The sequence below is a fragment of the Idiotropiscis lumnitzeri genome, chromosome 7 (assembly GCF_059441095.1).
Source record: "Idiotropiscis lumnitzeri isolate Australia: NSW breed Sydney's pygmy pipehorse chromosome 7, RoL_Ilum_1.0, whole genome shotgun sequence".
NCBI classification, from domain to species: domain Eukaryota; kingdom Metazoa; phylum Chordata; class Actinopteri; order Syngnathiformes; family Syngnathidae; genus Idiotropiscis; species Idiotropiscis lumnitzeri.
This window is the reverse complement of record NC_142397.1, coordinates 13,582,244-13,604,995: the sequence shown is the minus strand read 5'-3', so window position 1 is coordinate 13,604,995 and position 22,752 is coordinate 13,582,244. Positions and strand designations below refer to the sequence as shown.

The window sequence follows — 22,752 nt, the reverse complement described above, 5'->3', positions numbered from 1 at the left end:
AGAGAGTGTGTCACATCCAAACCTAATTGCACGTCAAACCCATAATTGCACATGCTGTGAGTTCTGATTTGTGTTGGTCAGTGAAAAAGGTGTGTTTGTTTGTGTGCGTATGTGTGTATGGAAGGGAGGGTGGGTCATCAGAGGGTGTTGTACACAGAAATGCTTGGATCCCTGCTGATCACGGATGCTCCAGACGCACAGCGTTTGTCTGCAGTATTCATGACGGTGGAAAGAGAAGTCCCAATTATTATTTCTGCAAACCGCACTTCTGTCTGGAGACCTTATATTCCGTGGCTTTGTATCCAGCAGACCAAACGGCGATGCAGCTGGTCAGCACACTTTCGATGGTTGCTTTATAGAAATCGGGGTGTGCCGATCTCAACCGTCACAGGAATTGTGGTTGGTGCTGTGCCTTTTTTCACAAGAGCTGTGGTGTTCTGTGCCTTAGCAAGATGCACCCACCGATTTCTGTGCTTCTGACTTTCTTTACATCATTATTGATGATGTGGAATCTGATCGTGTCTGTTCTTTTTGAAGACATCAATAATATCCTTTGATGACCATGTCTTTAGAGCAGCAAAACTCCACAAGTTGCTCCATGTCTCCTCTGTAGCTTCCTCATTGTCGTCTCTGATGAGGCCCATCACTGTTGTGTGTCCACATTCTTAATTGAATAAGTAGTCTATACTGGATCTGGTCTGACAGTCATGGGTCATCAGAGTGAACAATAGTGGGCTCAGGACACGTCCTTGAGGAGAGTTGCTAGTCAGGAAGCTTGTGCAGAAGGTGTTGTTCCGCACTCTCACACTTTTTAATATGGCAATCTTACAGCCATTTGCACACTGGGCGTGATGGGTGTTTTGTTCACCAGGTGCTGGAGGATGATCATATTAAATACTGAGCTGAAGTCTACAAACAGTAGTCACACACATGTGTTCTTCTGCTGCAGCTGAGACAGGCTTAGGTGGATGAAAGAAGAGAAACTGAAGAGGATAAAATTAAGGGAGAGAACTGAAAGTGATGTGTTCCTTTAACCAACCTCTCGAAGCATTTTATCATGAAAGAAGTCAGTGCTACTGGGTGATAGTTATTGAGTCTGGTGATGGTGGGCTGTTTTAAAACATGTTGGGACAATCCCTTGATCTAGTGTGGTGTTATAAATGTTTATTGGCACCAAGACCAGTTTTTAGACCCCATCCAGGAATTGCTGCTTTCTACAAGTTGACGCTCTGGAGGGAGCACCACATGTAAGCTCCCTCAAGCATCAAGATCTGCTCATCACAGTAAGATGTGGACTTCCTTACCTGGGTGTTGTTCAGTGCCTAAACCCATAAAAAATTGTTCTGCGCATCTTGCTGGTCATCTAGGGTTTCTGGTTCACGTCAGTGATGAACAAATAAGAAGCAAATTGTGATGCCTTAAACTGGATTCTGCTGCACGCACTGGACACGCACAGCCTTGCACTTGGCTGCTGTCGGTTCCGCATGATGGTCGGCAGTTTGGCTTCAGGTTCAGTGCAAATCCGCATAGCATGGAGCCTCAGCTTGGCATTGCCATGAAGTGCTATGGGAAAAATCCCAAAGGAAATGCCAAGTGACAAAAAAAAAAAAAACAACTCAGTGTTGAGGCGAGACAAAATACTGTCCGTATCATGTAAGGGTGACTTTCAATTGAGTTGTTTCAGTTTCTGTTAATAAAGTTGGTGAAAAACAATTTTGTCTACCTTATGGGTTTACATCATTGAGGCAGAGTTTGGAACGTTAAAAATATACAATTGTTTTGAAGGAAAATTTATTTAAAAAACAAAAACATATTAAGATGATGAAACAAAATATAAAAGATGTGTGAAAAATATAATTACACGTTTTGGCTGCACATTCTGGTCTTAGAAAATCCAGAAGTCTGAGTCTTTCTGGTCAAAACAGGATGTGCGTGTGTGTGACAGTGTGTACATGTGTGTGCATGGGGGTGTTCACACGTGTGTGTGTGTGTGTTAAATTGAATACTTCCACCTTTGCATGACCACACAGGAAGGCCATATATGGGCTACTGTGGTAACTTGGTAGTGAACATTTACAGGGGTATTATGATGCAGTTGCTTGAGAGTAGCAGTGGATTAAATGTAGATTTGGTAGACAAAAGGAGAGGAACAATGATTATTAGCAAGAAATTACCATAAATCTACAATACAATACATGATAATTATTTGAATCGTTTTACAGAGTGTCTCATTGTCTACTGTTTTGCTTCCTGGAATGGCACACAGATACAGTATACAAAGGGAAGTGTGTGTGGCTGCATTGTCACTACTGACACAGTGACCCACTGTAGTGGATGTAGGCTACGCACTCTGCGGACCTCTAGTTTCTGACTGGCGCACACACTCTACGAGACAACTGTGCTTTAATTATCGCATATGGCGCGGATATTCATTGTTAAAGAATCTTTACAGGGTGCACAAGTTAAGACGATGACTGATTGAGATGTATTGCAATGATTGAACAAAGTAAATCAGCACAGAATAAGCGGTCTTACTTCATTGGGTCTTGCATCCATCTTTTTCAGATTTGTTCACATGACGCTTTGTAGAAAAGTTGTGTCAATTCCATGCTGAAATCTCGTACACTACCTTTGCCTTGTAGAAGTGCAACATAATGTGTTTTTTTAAAATAATTTTTCTTTTCATATGTATTTATTTTTTAATTATTTAATATCTTTAATTTTATTCATTTTAATATTAATTAATTTAATTGATTTATTTAATTAAAATAATTAATCTCGTTGTACACCAAGGACAATGACAGTAAAGGGCATTCTGATTCTGAAGTTATGTTTTTATTTATTTTTAAAATACTTTTCTTATTAGGCTCTGCAGAAGTTAGCGAGCCAATACCTAAAGAGAGACTGGCCTGGAATCAATCCTGATGACCAGAGAACAGACTACAGGTCAGTGGGTGTCCATACAATTACAAAAAAACTTAATAAACTGTATATGTGCAAATTGCATTCACAGCAAAACAAATCCAGTCCCAGTGGGTGTACTCTGAGAAATTATTCTTTGTTTAATAAAAAGACACTGAAACATAGTCATTTTAATGGTATTGTAATTTCTTTTCAGTGATGGGATTTTTATCAAATGCAGCAAGGCAGAGTTTTATGAAAAGTCTCAAGCTTCAACTTATATACTTGTTACTCTGCCTTGTAGTGACGCATGAAATTTAAATAGAGGATAGCCTAAACATTTGTAATTTTGTGAGTAACAGTACACACTCCATTGTGTTTATCCTGTCGAACCAGGAATGTCTATGCTGTTTGGCGGTCCTACTTGGAGGGTACAGTGCAGGTGAGCCAGTCCAGACTCAATGTGTGTGACGACTACAAGAGTCAAGTTTCAGATCCTGCCAAGACTGTCAGACTCTACAAGGAGCAGCAACTAAAAAAGGTAAGTATACTCAATTGATGGAAAAACTTGTGTAGTTTCATCAAGTGTTGTGCTTCCTTCTCTGCAACATACATCCCCTCACATAAAGGCTTCAGCTCTTAAAAATCAGGGGAGTTATACGCTTATTTAAATACTCAAATGGGAAAAAAAGAGCATATCTAAAGGGTGTCTCGCAGAGAGCACAAGTCAAGCGAGGACCTCCACTGATCTCATTTTACTCTTAACAGAAGAAAACACAAATCAGTGACAGCAAATCAAAACACTTGTCTGCTTCTGAAAACTGTTACACAGTATATTACAATATTGAATGTCAACATACATGATATTGTCAGATTGTTGTTTAATAAAACCCTTGCTTCAAGTCCCTGAGATTAACCTGCAAAGATTTGCTTCCGAAAATAATGAATTTGCTCCTTGAATGAAGTCCTTGCTGAGCAAAACTGCTCCACTAAGATTTTTTTTTTCTAGCCTTGAGTGCAATCTGCAATTTGGTAGCAATGCACTCACCTTTACCTTGTTTAGCAATGGCCTCACAGTGCATTATAGTGACACCAAATCCACCACTTATGGTGATGCCTGAACTTGAAGGCTGTATAAATGACTGTTCACATTTTACATTTAATCCTAAAATGCAAGGACGACTGAAGGGGAATGCTTTTACATGGTGATATGCATTCATAACGGCACACTTTCACATGTGATTTACAATATGTTGAAATGTTATTTTCCTTACTTATCCCTTATTTTTCCTGTCCCCTGAAAAAGATCATCGATCAGTTAAGTGGGATCCAGGCAGAGCTGCAGGAGTCGGTAAAGGAACTGGCAAAAGCCAAGAAAAAATACTACGATTGTGAGCAGGTCGCCCACGCAGTACGAGAAAAGGCAGATATAGAAGCCAAGTAAGTGTGTGTAATTAAAGAAATACTATGGATTTGTACAAGCTGCATACCAGCATACCTCCTAACCAAATACCAGCAAACCCTCGTATCTTTTTATAGTAAATGCTTGAGGTCACTTTTTACTTTCTAACTGAAGTCAAATTAGCTACTACCATGTTTATTTGGAGATTCACAGTGCCATATTGTGTAGACTGAATTGACTGACCATTCAGCTCCTTCCTATTGACTGACACTCACTAAAAAGTTCGAGCTACTTCCCTGCCAAGCCATCATACTCAATTTCAATGGAGAAAGAGAGCGACACATTTTTCAAGGCCAAGCAAAAGGACAGACAAAAAGACACATGGGATGGCTGCAAAGCTTCACCGAAATAGCTCATATAAGCATACGGTACATTGCAAATATTGTATACACATACACATTTTTGACACTTTGATTTCTTTTTATAAAATATTGTGTGTTGCTGCTATCTACGTGCGGCTTTAAACCCCTCAATTCCCCCATTGTTGGGCAAATTTAAAGTTACTCTATTCCATCTATACTTTACCACCACTGACTCCATTGGAAATAGACGTATACAGTACATCACATTCATGCAGACATGTTAGCATTTCTGAGAGAATGCTGTACCCATATCGCTAAGTGAGAATAGAATCCATTGAAGGAACAAAAAAGCAAAAGTCAGTGCGCACCCTGTTATCAGCTCTGTTTGATGTCACAATGGATGAACGATGAAGGCTGCATTGGGCTGAGAATTATTGCTGTCAAGCCACTGCATCCTTGAGATTAAATTTCATTTTGAATCAGAGTTTTGACATAATTCTTCTTGTGTGGGAGAGCTGATGTTTTCGTCTTGAGCTTTTATTGCTATATTGTACTCTGAGTTCCAATACAATAGCTGTAGGAAAATGTTCATTTCAATGTTTACTATTCATGTTTTACATAAGACACACCTGCTCATGTTGGTTGCAAAATCATTTTAGGTCAAACCCATTTCTTTTTTATGTGACTTATACTTATACTTAGGTAGTTGCACGGAAAATTATGAAGCCATCATTGCAAATGGTGCAAATTTGATGTTATGGACAAAACCACTCTTGGACAGCCAGCTATTATTAAATTTATCACAACGGGAGGGTTGAATCATTTTGAATTCAACTCTGTTTACCTTTACAACTGTGTCAATCAAAACTATTATATTATATTTGTAAATGCAGAGTTTTCACAGTAGCTTTCAGTAGATTATGTGGGTATACATAGTGAAATTCAACCAGGAATAACAGTCAGATTCAATGATTGTTAAATTAGCAAAATATTATTTTCATTAGAATTCAAATAGAAAGCGGAAGGCAACTAAAATGGCAAAATTAAGTCAGAAATAATGTGTTGCTTTTTGTTGACTGCACCCTCTTTGCAGGTCCAAACTGGCTCTTTTTCAGTCAAGAATTAGCTTGCAAAAAGCAAGTGTAAAGGTAAGATGGTTCATATACTGTGGTTTTGTAACATTTGAAGCGGTTTCGGTTGGTCTCTTGGATGAGCCCTAAGAATTAACAGCACATGGAGACTAAAGAGAACATTGACATTGTGTTTATCATTCTGTCTTTTCAGTTGAAAGCAAAGAGAAGTGACTGCAACTCGAAGGCAACACAGGCCAGAAATGACTATTTGTTAACATTAGCTGCTGCCAACGCTCACCATGACCGCTACTACCACACAGACCTGCTCCACTGCATACAGGTATTTATCTAAATGATTTACAGATGTCTCAGGGAATTATTCTGGGACCTCCTGACTCATTTTCCTTAAATCCATGCACTTCAGGTTTCATTTCATTTGTACTTTATGTTCATAATTCCTTCAAGGCAGCTATGACATGTACTTTCATTACATGTGGCTTAAGAGTTTTACTTTTAGTCATGGCTCATGTCCTGGGGGAATTTCCAGGACAGGGGCATTTTGAATTTGAAATGAACTATCAGGAAAAAAGTCTTTCAATATCTGCAGAGAAGGCGACCACATCAAACAAAACAATGTGCTGACTTCACACTTTTGAGTGTTGCGACTGTAGTGGGTTTTTTATTTGCTTGGAGCAAAAATGAACAATTCCGATTTTTGAAATGATGGACAGGCTTGAAATTGGAATTTACATTAAAAGATACTTGGAGCAACGAGATAGTCAGAAGACTTTGAGGGGAGCTTATTATTTCAAGCATGTCAGGCTTGGTCATAATGAAATAAGAGTTGCTGCATCACTCATTTTTTGGCTTCCAAATCTTGAGTTTCAAATCAGCAGGGAATGAAATACTGATAATGACGTAAAAAGTTTCTGAAAACCTACCTTGAGATATATGTGTTGAGTGTTTTGAAAATCACTTCAGTTTGTGGAAATACAAGTCCATTGGCAAAAAGCAGGTACTATTTTGAGTGCTGGATTGACTTATTTGGGTGTCATAAACCACTGCTGTGTCATTGTCAAGTTGGACTTGGCAAAATACATGCATCCACAGTCACACATTAGCTCACCAAAAACATGAAGCATTAAGTGGACGTTTGTGATGATAGTAATAGTCCTTCCATGCAGACGGTTCATTTGTTTCGAGCAACGACTTGATGTTATCTTCAGTAACTTTGGGAGATAGAGGAGCATCACCTAATTTTCCCCAATTATTTCTACCACCTCCTCCATCACTACTCTGTGACTATAAGATGGTAAGATGAGCCCCTCCATAGATATTTACTTCAGCACTCGCTGTGTCACGTGATGTCGCTTTCACGCGACATCGTCCTATTTGTAAGCATGCATGTCACATCGCAGACACAAACAAGTTCACGTTAGAAATCATATTTGTTTTGGTAATGTGATTGAGTATACATAAAATCGATCGGATTTAACAAAAAATGTAATTCTTTTTTTTTTTTATCTTTTTGTTTGTTTTTAACAAAAAAAAAAACTGAATTGTGCATCGCAAACTGTAGTCTCCTTGTCTTATACCTAAAATTACATTCAGGAGATTGTCCACTTCTGTTTTTTTTCAGTGTGCATTCATTGTGCATGCATTCTCAGCTTGCGAACATCACATGTCCAAACTCAGAATACAGGTGAGCTGTGATTGGTCGTTATCTGAGCAGCTGTGATGTAACTTTCAGTTTTCACCAAGTGGCAAAATGGACGCCCCTGGAAGGGATAAAAACAGGTTGATTTTGCTGCTTAATTCATATTCTACCAACGCAATATCTATTATTGTGAATGACATTTTCGGTCTTGGCTTTCCCTTGAAAAAAATGTTAAATCAAATTGCAACACCAGTTGAGGGGAAAAAAGTATATGAATGACATTGTTCCTAAACCGTGCTAATTTGTGTCCTCTTCCTCTCTTTCAGTCAGTAGGATTTGAATTATTACTGTTTGGTTCCAATTGTTATGCCTGTGTCTGTGCCCCCACCCCAAATACACTCAAGCCTGAGATGCCCCTGAGTATTGACACTATGAGGCCCTCCTGAATAATAAATCAGCTGCTCCTAGTGACAGAATGCTGCAGGGGATTGTGCACATACACAAATACAAGAACATGTACACATTCGAGCGAATGCGGGACAGCGCCACAGGAAACCAATCTGCTACTTATTTCTCTCCCGTGCTTGTAAGTTCACTCCGTAGACATCTTCAGTCCCGATGTGTCATCAGATTCATCTGTTAGACCCCAGCACTCACGCAAGTCAACACACAGCCTCTCTGCTTCTACTTCTCTGGTCTGTGTTTATTGCCCATGCTTTCATTCAACCCAAGCACACACATAAGCAAACACACCAACCCACTGGCTATGATACCGGCCTTTTCCTGGAAGCTGACTCACTTCATTTTTGTGCAACTGCAAATGGATTAAAAAAAGGTGTGGGAAGAGAAGAAAAAGGGAGAAGGAGATAAGCATCAAGATAAGGAAACATTTAGAATGAAGTCAGCCCACCCAGAATGACATAACTTCCTTTACATTTCCTTTATATTCCATTGTCCAACATTGGTTTTATTTGTGTCTGAATATTTGTGTGTGTGCGTCTCCGTGTGTGTGTTGAATTGTTGTGAATTGGCGTATGAACCCCTTCACCTCCTCTTGCAGCTGTGAGAACGAAATCCAAAACACACACACACACACACAGGCGAGTGCACACAATCACATTTTCTGTTTATACCCGATCGCAGAACTCCTCACTTTTATCCATCGCTTCCTCATTTTCTTTTATTTGTGTGTCTTTTTCATATTTCATCCAACATGCTCGCACATGAATAATATCATCTGTTAAATTGAACACGTTCCACTTGAGTCAAGTGAGGGAGCGAGGCTTCCGACAGGCAATGTGAATCAAACGTGTCCTCAGGATTTATTTTTCAGTGTAAAAACAAAGTATCCATCATAGCTGTTATTTCTTCTCTCCTCCAGGCCTTAGATGGCAGGATCTATGAGCATGTGAAAGACTACCTGATAGCATTGTGTCGCACGGAGCTCGAAGCCTCACAAGCGTCGCACAACACCTTCCAGTTCCTGTTGGACAAATCTACCAGGGTGAGTAAGAAGTCCTCTTTCACTCATTTTCAACAGCACAATTTAGTGAAAGTGAAAAAGTACAAATAACCTGGTGACAAAAATCATTCCAGTTGTGACTTTTCAAGAGTATGGGTTACAAAATAGGCAGTTGTTTCTGATATGATATTTTGGTGGAATCTTCCAGAGGAAATCAAGGCAGCCAATAACCATAATGGTCCAACACACAAACACAAAGGTGTTAACATGAGCACAAAACTAATACTTTGGGGCGGTGTTTCATTTTTTTAAGTGGAGTCCAAGCCACCCATGATTGTCTAGAACAGGGTTCACCAACCTCTTGAAAACTGAAAGCACCTTCTTTGGTCAACCAGTTTGATACGATCTGATTGAGTAACAAATCAGCTCAACTTATTTGAGGGTAAATCATCTTGTTGTTTCTTGTTTCACCTGCTAGCTTTTTTCCGCAAACGCTTAGATTTGGTCGTGCATGGTGGCATTTGACCGACACTATTTTAATTTTTTTACAATTAAATTCCAATTATTACCAACAGTGCAAGTGTGATTTAAAACAAATAACAACAACAAATACTTAACAGCTTAGTGGGTTTAGAACAGCAGGCTACTGAAGAGGTCTTTGGCGGCCCAAGGGCACCACGTTAGTGACACCTGGTAGGGAAATCTCCTCAGTCACGCTTCTGTTACAAAATTATCAGGTATGCACAAAGTATTGTACAAGTGAGAACTAAATACTGTACATTCCTGTAAATGTCAGCTTCCATTGATGATGAATTTGTACTGAAAAGGGAGCAATTTAATAGTCACTTTCCATCCACAGACTGCCAGGGGTCTGGCAGTCAAAATAATTTTTGGTACGCTGATAAAATACCATATCATTACAACTGTGTAAGGGACCCACTATACCAAAATAAGTCATCTGCCTGACTTGTCACTTATATTACCTCGAGTCAATAAACGCGCTGATATGATTGACAGTGGTCAAATCATTTGCTCATGTCTCGTACAACCAGGTGTGCTCCAGGGATACAATAGTTTTGAATTTTTCATAATAGTTCTTTTTTATTTCATTTTGACTTGTATTTTTTAAAGTGGGTTTGTTAGTGGGATTGGATTTTTTTTTAAACGATTCAATATAGTTTAAATGTATTAGTTTTAATATTGGTTTTGGTCTTCTTTATATGGGGAATTTGTCAAGAATTTGTTTATATATAGAACCTGCAACAAAAATGGAGAGAAGATTGCACTTTGTCTCTAGCATTCTGAGCGTGACTGACAAAACGTGCAACGCGCATCTCTCAGGATTTTTGTATATTTTTCCAGTGACTTTGCTTCCAGGTGACACAGTAAGTGAACTATAATTCCAGTGGTGGTCTAATGCAAAGTGTGCGTGTGTGTCGTTCTTAGATAATACAGGAGTTTAACCAGCAGTTGTTCATGCAAGAGAACCCGGTGTTCCACAAAGCACACGACTTCCAGTTCCAGCCCAGCGAGTGTGACAAGGTGAGAGCTGGTGAACACAATGTTGTGCTAATGTGCTCGCTAGTCTAACGTATGATCATGTTCAAACAGCCGGTCCCGCTTTTCTTCTCCTGTCAAGTCCATTGTACTGGCACACATTCACGCATGCACACGTCCTTCACCAAGTCGCAAATCGGGTTATTTTGCCACATGTAACATTTTATTTCATTCTCCACTGAAATTGAGATAGAGAGAAATTCTGATATGGAAGTTCCCCTTTACTTTTGACACCTTTTTCAGGAATTGGCAGTTTTATGGCGGTTTCATGCTCTTGTCAACAGATCAACGTTGTTAGTATAACGCAACAGTAGATAAGATAAGATAAGATAAGATGTCCTTTATTAGTCCCACAAAGGGGAAATTTGAAATAGAGTGTTGATTGTTGATGATTGACTCAGAGTATTGTTGCTCTCCTTTTCACCTTAAATTATATCAAATTTGTTATTAATTTCCATTTTCTATATATATCTTTCATTCAATTAGTGTTCTCTTGAAATCTTTTTTTCCAACTACTGACCTCCATATACATGTTATTCCTTTCCTATGTCCTCCTGATGATCCTACTTAACCTCTGCTAACAATTTTCCCTTTAACTATTTTCCTCACTAACTACTCCTTGTGTTTGTGTGTTTGTGTGCTTGTGACGCTGCTCTCGGCTGCATGCGCCAGACTCTAAGCTCGGTGCAGCAGTTGGTGGACATTGAGCCTTCACCCGTCAGTGCCATGAGAATGACCCTGGCACAGGTAGCCATAACTATTAGCGATCTTGTCGTCACTGCATTCAGAAGGCATCGATCATCATTATTGTGCTGTTTACGTCGACTCTCAATACTTTCTCATTGTAACATTTCATATGTGTATTCACTCTGTCAAATACTGCATCTGATAGTTGGATGAATCGAACACAGTTGTAATTTCCAGGTATGCTTACAAAAAACATAAGGTTAATTCTCACCCACAGAGACTACAAGCCACGCTGTGCATGTTGTGGTCATGCCTTGGCAGTTATTTACAGTTTTAACAGTTTCACTTATCACATCAATATCTTTTTCATGAAGATGGGACATCATTTCTTTGGCAGTTGTGAAAGACGATTCTTCATACTGCATTAGTTTCAGTTATTTAACTTGTTCCCAGCTGAAACATTATTAATAAGTATTGTAATTAACCACTTGGAAGTGTTTACCCATTCACTATTGAATCGTGTAAAACCACATATTGTGTGTGGCTCATCATTTATCCAAGGGCAATAAGAATTTAGGATTCAGATTTTTTTTTTTATCACACAGTTGCCAAGATGCACAAGAGGAAGTTCATTAATAGCATATGAAATATAATTTTTTTGTTTGGTAATCCCTACATATGTATTTTACACAAATCGGTATTTTGCATGTACATACAATCATACAGATTATTTAATGCACACTATATTCCCCCATACAAAAATACACCCATAAATACTATTCCACACAAGTGGTCTTGATAGCAAAAGAATAACTAGAAGTTTTCCAGCACATCGTCAATTTATTATCATACAGAAGAAATGTTTCTTTCTTACTCTCATTGGCTTCATGACCAGCTTGTGCATGTTACAGAAACTCCGTTTAAATTTTCAGTTTTTTTCTTTCAGTTCTGTTCTTCTTCATTTACATATATTTGCCCTGTGTTTTCCCTGTGTGTTTACTCATGCTTGCATGATTTTGTGTGTTTGTTTTATTAGAGTCGTCAGCTGGAGTCAGAGATGGGAACCACAGAGGAGCACAGTCTGAACAAGGAGGCCCGGAAATGGGCAACCCGAGTAGCCCGAGAACACAAGAATATCATCCACTACAAGAGAGTGAGACATTGCATTGTACCGTATGCACAACATGAATAATAAACATTTTATTTTAATATATCCACAGTTAATTTAGATTTTTTTTTAAATGTGTTTAGTTAAAAATGACAAGAAACCGGTAAAAGACTAAGACTAGCAAAATGTATTTTATTTGATTATTATTTTTTTTTTTTCATAAAACTTTCAACGTCATAAATGATTCATTCTTTTTCTATGTCTAAATCTAAGTTGCTGCCGATGGGCAGAAACGTTCTATGTCACAATTTAGTGAATTCAATTTTTTTTCATTGATTTAAAAAAAAAGTCTTGTTTTTCTCTTTACTATTGGTCAGTTCACGTGTGTGTACATGTTATTTTTTACGCATTATTGACCAACCTAAACTTTTGAAAATGGCTTATGCTACTCTCTTTGACGATTTCATGTCAATGGTTGAACCAAAATACCGTTGTGGGGGTCTCCTGAAAAGCTATGATATTGTTCCTTCAAAATCGTCAGTGATATGAATAATGTAAAAAAAAAAAAAAAGAAAAGGGGAAAAAAAACATTTTCATGAATATTCCTAATTCAGAGCAGCATGTTGGACGAGGTCCGGCCTTCCTGTGTGGGCTTTGCATGAGTTCCCACTGCTTATGTGTGTTTTCTCTTGGCTGTGGACTGGTCCAGGGGGTACCCCATGCTCCAGCACACCCGTAAACTACATGAGGACAAGCAGAAAGAAAAGAATAGATGCGCAGTTCAACTTAATACAGTTGTTTGCAACTTTCTTGTGTCATTTCCATCCAGAAGATACCCTTTCACCAAATAAAAATATCACTTTAAGTTAAGAATAATTATATACTTTGTATAATAACACAATACAATACTACTTTATTTATATAGCGCATTTCACAACAGCTGGAAGTGTAACAAAGCACTTTCCATATTTTGTAATAAAACATAGTAACTGTCCTGACTTCCAGTATATGTTTTTGTGTGCTTGGTCAGTCACTGGAGGAGTGTGAGAGTCATGGCCTACCCCCCACTGAACAGGGCAGAGCAGATCTTGAGATGAAGATAGAAGAATCCAAAGAAAACATACGCAAAGCTGAGGTTTGTAACTTCTTCCCTCCCTTTTCTCCGTCAGACCAACACTTAACGCTGCATGATATTAAAACATTTATGCAGCTGGTAGTTACTTAGAGGTGTCTGAAAAGGACTTGCAGAACAAAGGTTAACGAGAGTCAGAATACAACATAATATAATGTACTTTTTTGGGGGTAAATTTTAAAAGTGGCTGAATTTCATTAGATTTTTTTTACCCTTTGTGAAAAAACCCCACAAAATTATTGTACTGTATTACAGATATTCACATTTGTTTCACAAATATTTTCATCATCATAATCATTATAGAAATTTCTAATTGATATTCCATGAAAATATACCTTTCTTTCATTATACTTAAGTGTGGCATTTTCATTTTCATAAATGACCTTTATATGTTGACCGGCAAGGGGGAAATGGTTCTACTGCCTTTGTGAGGCACGTGAAATCATTGCTATTCAAGTTAAGGTTACCAGATATAGGTTGACATTTTAAAGTTTACATATGCATCTTATATTAGGCTAAACTCAAGTGTGTTTCGCCCTTGATACGTTATGACTTTGCTTTCTACCACTCTTGTCACTTTGCTTTGCTCATTCCTGTATTTTCCTTCCGAGCTCGCTCTCCCCTCTGACACCCTCTGCTGGTAGTTTTTCACAACTATGTCTCTTCACGTGACAGGAATGCACTAATATAATGCGCCGACACATAATGCAAACGCAGGTGGTGCAGGAATCAGCTGTGTAATCACATCCCTTTTCACAATTTCTCCTGCTTAAATTGTCTCTCTACTATTCGCTGCTCTTTTAGGCCAGCACTACCTTGATCAAGCTTATACATATTTAATGAAATGGCTGCATTGTAGAGCTCTTATCTGTGCATTATAAAGGAAATGAAAGTAGTCTGACTTGCATTAATCCATTTTTGACTATAGCATTATGCACATAGTTATAGCACTTTTCTCATGAACCACCGTTTTAATATTCCCATCCACTTTACAGGCAGAATAAAAAAATCTACAATGAGGAAAATGTGAGCGAAACAATGAACAGTGTTCACACGTTATGCTTGTCACTTTTGAGGCAACCTACGATTCCGCTTTTGTACCGAACTCAGGTTTCAATATCATTATGAGTGTCGGCGTTTTTATATTCACCACAATAATGATTTGTTTGGCCTTGTCATTGTTTAACATTTGAGGAAGTAAATGACAATTAAAAATTCAAGGCTGCTTTTTTTTAAAAAAAAGCACATTTATTTCTGTTTGCAATTGTTATAGATAAACACACCTGCACTGTGTTAACTTAATATATTAGCTCATTATGTCTACATTTACAGTTGGTTACCTCTAATCTTACTCAAGGCAATGCATCGTGTGGACCAGGCTAGTTCTTACACGCCAAAGTCAACCAACAATGCCTTTGTGTAACTTGCTTTTACACTGAGGCACAAGCATTATTTGAATGAATTCTCAAAGTAGGAAGACATCTATCTACTGTCGCTCAACCCTTAATGACTTGTCAATAAAGTGGTTTAGAGGTATGTTTAATGACTTTAGTTCCTAGAATGTAATTTTATGATGCACATTTTTTCCGTTATTTACATCTTGCTAATTCCCCAAATGTTAATTTGAAGAACAAGGGCGCGATTTTCATAGGCAGGTACATGTGCACATGGTGTAAAAACTGGTGCATCGTCATTTTTGTGCTGGGGCAAGCCTAGTTTACTGTGTTTGGGAATTTGGCTGACTGAGCTGCACTATGCTGTGTCTTGTGGACAGACCTTGGGCGTTGTCTATTACATGCCTTTAGCGTACTTGAAAATTTGGTCAGAGAAAGTAGACTATACCTGAGATCAGCTAAAAGCAGGTCTAAGTTGTGGCGCACTTGGGCTAATGTAATTTGGATTTGATCGGGGCGCAGGCAGACAGATTCTGCATTCTGCTGATGTGTATGGTGGATGTCATCGTATGCCATTGATAAATATGACAACAGCTTTCCAGCGAACCCCATGCAGGGGGGTTCTCACACACAGACATACGATGGGATGGAAGCTGGCCTCCAAGTGCCCATTTTACAGCGGCCAACCTTAAATTATCGGTGGAGATCTTACAGTTCCTTATAAACGTACTTTGTGTGCGCTGATAGTCTACATGAACTTCAGTGAGTCTGTTTCTATTTCTGCAATGTAGACAGCGTACCTCAGCTGGGAATGCGCCACTTCAATTGGCCGAGAGGCAAGTCGGCTGTGTTCACTTCCAAGACGGCGCAAATGCCCATTTCGAAACGAAAATACTAAAGGAAAAGTCCATGTTTTTATTAAAAAGAGCTGACGAGCTGCGAGTGTTTGTTTGCAGTCAGACATGCACAGTCTGATCCATCAGCAATCAATGTGCTGTGTCAGCATGAGAGTCCAACTGAAGAAGCAGGTAATGAAGGAGGACAGTAACGAAAATGTAGAGACGCCAACAAAAGAGGATTAGAGTTGAAGGACAGGCAGGGATTTCCTACTCTGTGTTTATTGCTCCATCATATTGTCTCATTAGTAAAGAAGGCAGCACACATCCATTCCCCACAGTGCTGGCAGCTCATTAAAAGTAAGTTTGGAAATAAAAGTGAGCTGTCAAATTTTAATGCTTTATCCCCATGGAGAGTTTGACTTTGACTGATTACAAGTTGTTTTATGGAGCTCAACTTTGAATGGCAAGAAACAATAAAACTAATAATACATTCAGTCAGTTAATTTCAGACACCTACCACAGCCGGAATAGTCGCATTTGTTTCTGATGTCAGTCCATTGCATCAAGTCATCCCATATGTTAAATTAATGTAATTAAAGAAAACATATCACTTAAGTGTAATAAACCAAATTGTCTTTGTCATTAGAACTATACCTTTTTGGCCATAACAGATATGCAGGATGAGGATGACACAGCACACAAAGTTCAACAAATCATCCTCAAACTCTATAGACTTTGTTTGTTTATACTGTATATCAATATATGTTGTAATATGTTGGATAACCATGGTTTACTTTCTTTCTTCAAAGACAATAAAGTTAAAAGCAGAAGCTCGGTTGGACCTCCTGCGGCAAGTTGGCGTTGCTGTGGACACCTGGCTGAAGAGCGCTATGAACCAGGTATGTATGTTACTGTCTATGTTCTGAAACACTTTTTTTGATTCCAGCTGCATGATTTGCTTTTCATTCTGTCTATGTGTTGTAGGGATGGCTCAATGCATGAGTGCATGAAGGTTATGTTTCACGATGAGGCTTTATAGTTTGTGTGTAAAGCACCTCACTCTTTCTTTGCATGTACTGTAGGTGATGGAGGAGCTGGAGAATGAGCGGTGGGCTAACTACACTTCACACGACCCCTCACTGTCGGTGAGACAATTCCTCACTCTGTTTGTGTTGCTGCTCTCTTTGTCAAAACAGCATGTTCACTTTTGTTTGAAGCTGTTTTGTTTGTTTTATTTCTAACAGGCAGAAATTGCATAAATGTGACAAAAACAGTACATGTACAACAAACTTCACACCTTTAGGAAAGTGTTGAACATGATCACAGAGTTGCATGTCAATATCACTATGGCATTAAGAGAAACTTCTGAAGTCTATCCATTCATTTTCTACAGCGCTTGTCCTAAATAGGGTTGCGGGTGAGCCGGACTCTGGGCCGGTACACCCTGGACTGGTCACGAGCCATATTTACATACAATGATTTACATTTAAAATGCAGGATTTTTAACATCTGACACTGTTCAAATGTTCTTAATAATTGTGTGACAAGTAAGGCAAGAATGTAAGAAATGCGACGTGAGCTCAGAAGTCACATTGCAAAACATGTCACACCTTGCTTTTCTTATGAAAATTTGGACTGGCTATGATTACTTGTACTCTGTAACATTAATAGTGGTTAACGTGTTTAATGACACTTATATTTGTATGGCTAATGACAACAATCTGACCTGAGAATGGATGATTTCCAATATGCACTTCCTATGAGAAACAAGCCTTCAAAGTACACAAATCATTTATCCATTTTCAATTCGAATTCAGAGATTCGATAGTACATTCTGCCTAAATTACACAGTTTCTAATCTAGACCTTCCATAGCACATAATAACTTTTTTGTGGTAAGAGTTGCCCCAACTGGGACATTCCTCTTCATTTTGTACTGAAATGTTCAGAAATGCAGACTCTTCAGACTGGCAACCAGAGGCTTTCATTTTTTATGATTTCATTATAAATGACCCAGCCAGAATAGCTTTCTTGACAAATCGCCTCCTGAATGATGCAAAGTGTAAGATAATTGATTGATTCTCCCCACGGCCTAATTATCAGTCCTGTCAGCCTATTAGAAAAAAAGGCACAAAATTAGCCCTGATGTATCAAATCTTTACAATCATTAAAAAAAAAAAAATCTCAAGTTGTAGTTTTATCTTCCAGTCATTAGACATACTAATTCTGGTGTCTTTGTGTGCAGACTTTGAAATGGGGATGTTGTTATTCTGGAGTCTGTACACATGACACTGCAGTACACCACAAACACCAGAGCGATTCTCAGTTGAAGGATGTGGACAAAGCCTGTTAATGACTTATGACAGTTGCAGTATTAGGCGAACTGGTTTAGAGCAGGTGTAGAGGAATTAAAGTGACAAGGGAGTAAAGGTGTAGTGATAAAAAAAAGGTACGTTCGGATGCCGTGGTGAGAAAAAAAAGAGGGAATTAGATGGATTCAGTCAATTGTGTAAACACAGACATGGATTCACATTTAGTTTCTTCCCTAGATGGTTCAGGTCAGTACGCTTCCATATTTACCTTCATTTGCATTACTAAAAACTAAGCTATAGCATCTTAGCGCCAAAGATTCCTTGCATAGTTTTGTTAGGAAAAGTCAGAAAAATCTGAAGATCTTGTATTTAAATGACTTGTTTTTAACTTTCTGTATCCACAGGAGATCAACAATGTCACTTTTGTGATGGTGCAAAACAAAATATTTTTTTCTTCTTCTCACCTAATATAATAGAATAGCATAAACGTTATTGTCATTGCGGCAGAAACAATATAAATCACCTTGTTATTTTATCCATCGATAATAGTTTTACTTTTCTTTTAAGGAACAACTTTTACAAAATACAAAGAACTGATTAGAACTTGTTTAAGGGTATTGGACTCATAGTATAGCAAGTTTGTTCTTGATCATAATCTTCTGTATCATCTTATGTTATCTTGATTTTGGGAATCTATTGCTATACTATTAGTGTGACATGAGGATATGAAATGAATGCCAGTTATTGAAACCATAATAACAAAATGGAATGGAAATGATAATACATTAAATAATGTTTTAAATATAAATGACGCTATACTCAAAGTTTTTCAAAATAAATATATAAATAAAAATTTTAAAAAATGAAAAAAGGACCTCAGTATATTGTTTTTTTTCTGAGAAAAAGTAACCTATACACATTTCAACTCACACACTCAGGTATTATGTTTACTCTGTCAACAGAAATCTGATGACTGAACACAATAGCTTAGGAATGGCCAAACACACACGCACACACACGCACACAGTACATGCTCACGCAAAGGTGAAAGCACACACAAAACATTGTGGACAGGTCAGTGCGCTATGATGGCTTTTCTGCCACAAGATCACATGACCTGCAGAGAAAGCCAGTCATTAGAGTTTGCAACAAAAGTGGGCGGGGCTAGAGGGGTTATTCATTTGCTGCTCTTTACCTGTGTGAAAGAGTTAACCTCTCCTCACAGGAAGGAACAGCTGAATCATTTTTAAGGGGAAACAGACAAAATTTCCACTCGATTGTTTTTTTACTCATATTGGGACCTGTGTTTGTTTGTAACAGGGTACAGTTGACTTGGAGCGTGAGGACGGTGACGAGTGTGAAGAAAATATGGAGGTTTTTGACGACAGCAGCTCCAGCCCTTCAGGAACCCTTCGCAATTACCCACTGACCTGCAAGGTCCTCTTCTCATACAAGGTATGAAACATTGTAGGCAGAACTAATAAAGGATAAATGCTCAGTCAGCATAGTTTATGTTTAAAAGTTAAAATGTACAGTGTGTGTTGCTATGTGTTGATTTCGCTGTCGCTCTAAACATCATCACACTCCGTCTCTCCCTCTGTGCCAGGCCTCTCAGCCGGATGAGTTAACCATTGATGAACAGGAGATGTTGGAGGTTATTGAGGATGGGGACATGGAGGACTGGGTCAAGGTATGCGAGTACACATGCAACGTTCACACAATTAACTGTCAAAGCTTGCAGTAACAACAAAGACGCTATCTCTTCAGGTGTTTGTGTAGTGTAGACCTGCTGAGTATGGATTTCTCTTTTGTCCCCCACAGGCTCGCAATAAGACCGGTCAAGTGGGTTATGTTCCTGAGAAATACCTCCAGTTTCCCTCGTCTAACAGTCTTCTGAGCATGCTTCAGTCACTGGCAACTTTGGACGCTCGATCACACACTTCTTCCAACTCAACCGAGCCAGAGTTGCACTCTGGCTGTGTCAACGGAGATGCTAACAGTTAGTAGTATTAACTTAATAACAGAAATGCTTGTTTTTTTTTCAATTTAATCAAATTCTAGTTGCTCATTCATACCATTAGATGAATTTTTCTTGAATTCTTATTACCTTCACGCCACCATCTAGGAAGAAATTAGGCATACAGTCTTCCCCGGCTATATAACGGTTCACATACTGTGGCCTGGCTCCATTGCAGATTTTTTTTAGAAGGTATTTATACTGGTACTTGTCTTTTGTGTAAGTTCCCTGCTATATCATAGCAATCTGCGTTTTTATATAAATTTTTATGGGTTTTTAGTGCATACTTAAAGTAAAGCCCTTGCATAAAGGAAATGGGAGCCACAGTCGAGAACACAAAAAAATTAAACGCAATTAGCACATTTGCTTGGAGTTGCTGTCGGCCGCATCACACCAAACATTCACACGTAGACTTGCTGACATATCACCACATCAGGCCCCACCTCTTAAAGGCTCATAGCTAACACATCAAAACTACAATTTGACCCATATTTTCAATGCATTATACGCGTGCATTTTTGGGGGGTGAAAACGTGCGTTTAAAAATGTTTTATTTGAAAAAATGTGTGTGTGAGGAAGGGGGGGCGAATTAGATTTTTTTAATATAGTCAATTTTTTTTGGAAATTTTCACCCTCTGGGCATTGGCCTGGAACATATGTTAAAGGGTGTTTGTCTATTTAGCTGCATGGCATCATAACACTGACACAGCATGCCAATGAATACAACAAAAAAGATGAACGCAACACAATGGAATGCAGTGTTCTGACAAAAAATAAACACACACACACACAGATACACAGTCATCACTGAAATACCTTGAAACTAATGAGACTGGAATTTGCTGCACCAGCATTTTTGTCATTGCCATGTGTACAAAGAAAAGAACATTATACTGTAGCTATACATATACTGTGTAACAAACAGCAGCCTCAGTTTTGTTCTGGGGCTGCTTTGCTACATCTGGCCTATGGTGTCTTGACTGTGCGCGTAGGGTGCAGTGAAATCCCAAGCACTTTAAGTCAAAAGAAAGATTATGTGTCAGAAAGGATAAGGAATTGACTCATAAAACACTCAGACAAAGAAACCCAACAATAGCTAAGAGCACAACAAAACCAAACCCCGATCTAAATCCCATGGAACATCTGTCAAAAAAGCTGAAACATGCCATCTGGGAAAGTCACTCTTCAAACTTGAAGCAACTTGCTGGCACAGTCCACAATGAAGACTAACCATAACACCATTCAGTGTTCCAAGAAGCGATATCTAGAATAGTTTTTCCTACTGTGTGTCTAATTGCTGTCCATTATTCCTCCCACAGTGGTGTATGTACGAGCACTTTACGATTACGAAGGCCAGGCGGAGGAGGAACTCTCTTTCTCGGAGGGAGCAGTCATTCGCCTTTTAAGCCGTGACACTCAGACCGATGATGGTTTCTGGGAGGGGGAGCTTAACGGAAGGGTGGGCGTCTTCCCGTCTGTTTTGGTGGAGGACCTGACAGAGAACGGAGAGAGCGGATTGGGATGGACCAATGACATTCAGGTAGAGTATTGCCTACTAATTGTTTGAGTCAGGAAGGTCCTTGAGGCATTTTGCATTTCTTCACAGTACACGGCAATGAATGTAAAGACTTTCTACTGTATTTTATTCTACAGCATGTCAAGGTAAAATACTTATATGGGATGTCTGTTTTAGTAAGCGTGGATCAAAAACATCACACACATGGTTCATTTCTGCACCGCTGAAGGTGGTTTATCAGTCATTAGTAGCTTATCTTGTTGTGCCACCCTGCTTCTATCATGAATGTTTGTTCTTTCTGTCAGCAAGACATTCACCAACACTGCATTAGAGCTGTCATGCTCTTGCGGGTCCTGATGAAAAGAAAACTGGCGCTGCAATTATATCTTGGGGGACTCTTATCTGTGGCACTGCCCCATTAGAGTGACAGGAAGGATACAGCCTCTCCCCTCGCAGATGCCTGCAGACATAACACTCAACATGTTTCAAGAGTGGCAGTTGGAAACGTGTTCTTCTGTGCTCACTGAATCTGCACTGTAAACCTGCAAAATCTAATAGCATCCAAAACAAGAACTGCACAGAAGATGATACTTAAAATAGGATGCGTTAAATGTAGAAGCAGATTTTTTTTTTTTTTTTAAATAAACATCCTGTAGGTTCAGAAAAAGAAAATCCCTGTGATGCGTCTGTTATCTAGCGGTTCATAATTGTAGCCACACCAATTCTCTCCTGTAGATTTCTCCTTGTACAAAGCTGCCGTCATCGCTTCCACCTCTTCCGCTGTATGATCAACCACCCATAAGCCCTTTCACCAGCCCGGAGAGCTCGACGCCACCGTCCCTCCCGCGCTCACCCTCTGCTGCACTCAATGGGGATCACAAGCTTCCACTGCCCGCCTCATCACACAAGGCCTCGTTAACCACCACCAGTAAGCAATAAAAGACATACTTTGCCTGCAGCAAAGTAACAAGACGGCACTTGCAGTGGCCATTTAATGCCACCTTTCTCTTTTCTCTTTAGATCAAAATTCTGGGAGGAGCCCAGTGTCACCCGGGTTTCAAACACAGCTGCCTCGATTCCCCCCTGAAGGAGGTCCAGGCAAACTACGACCTGTTAGTATGCTCAGTAGAAAAGTCAACTTGGAGTGGAACCTCCAAGGTTGACCACAATACATTCTATGATGCTTTTGAAGCACTTTTGCTTAAATAAATAAAAAAAGGCAGAATAAAGTTCTGCAGGCAAACTGACCCCATAAAAAAAAACTAACTAGCAACGTTTTATGAACATATTAAAATTGCTGTCATCAAGTATAAAAATAACTGACGCAATACAAT

At 39.0% G+C, this 22,752-nt stretch overlaps 1 protein-coding gene across 4 annotated transcripts in view; it reads left to right on the top strand.

Annotated features, from left to right (window-relative positions):
- fchsd2 (FCH and double SH3 domains 2) overlaps positions 1-22,752 on the top strand; it is a 38,538-nt gene that overhangs the window by 12,100 nt on the left and 3,686 nt on the right. For 2 of the 4 annotated variants that reach the window (XM_088300644.1, XM_088300646.1), the window contains 18 exons: positions 2,867-2,946; positions 3,298-3,442; positions 4,208-4,341; positions 5,759-5,813; positions 5,950-6,078; positions 8,777-8,899; positions 10,304-10,399; positions 11,087-11,161; positions 12,138-12,254; positions 13,240-13,344; positions 16,384-16,473; positions 16,657-16,719; positions 19,206-19,340; positions 19,492-19,575; positions 19,707-19,884; positions 21,222-21,442; positions 22,154-22,346; positions 22,439-22,530. In XM_088300644.1, coding sequence (XP_088156770.1) covers positions 2,867-2,946; positions 3,298-3,442; positions 4,208-4,341; positions 5,759-5,813; positions 5,950-6,078; positions 8,777-8,899; positions 10,304-10,399; positions 11,087-11,161; positions 12,138-12,254; positions 13,240-13,344; positions 16,384-16,473; positions 16,657-16,719; positions 19,206-19,340; positions 19,492-19,575; positions 19,707-19,884; positions 21,222-21,442; positions 22,154-22,346; positions 22,439-22,530 — 2,115 coding nt within the window. The remainder of the gene's footprint in view (positions 1-2,866; positions 2,947-3,297; positions 3,443-4,207; positions 4,342-5,758; positions 5,814-5,949; positions 6,079-8,776; positions 8,900-10,303; positions 10,400-11,086; positions 11,162-12,137; positions 12,255-13,239; positions 13,345-16,383; positions 16,474-16,656; positions 16,720-19,205; positions 19,341-19,491; positions 19,576-19,706; positions 19,885-21,221; positions 21,443-22,153; positions 22,347-22,438; positions 22,531-22,752) is intronic. The other 2 variants (XM_088300645.1, XM_088300643.1) reach the window with 2 other exon arrangements.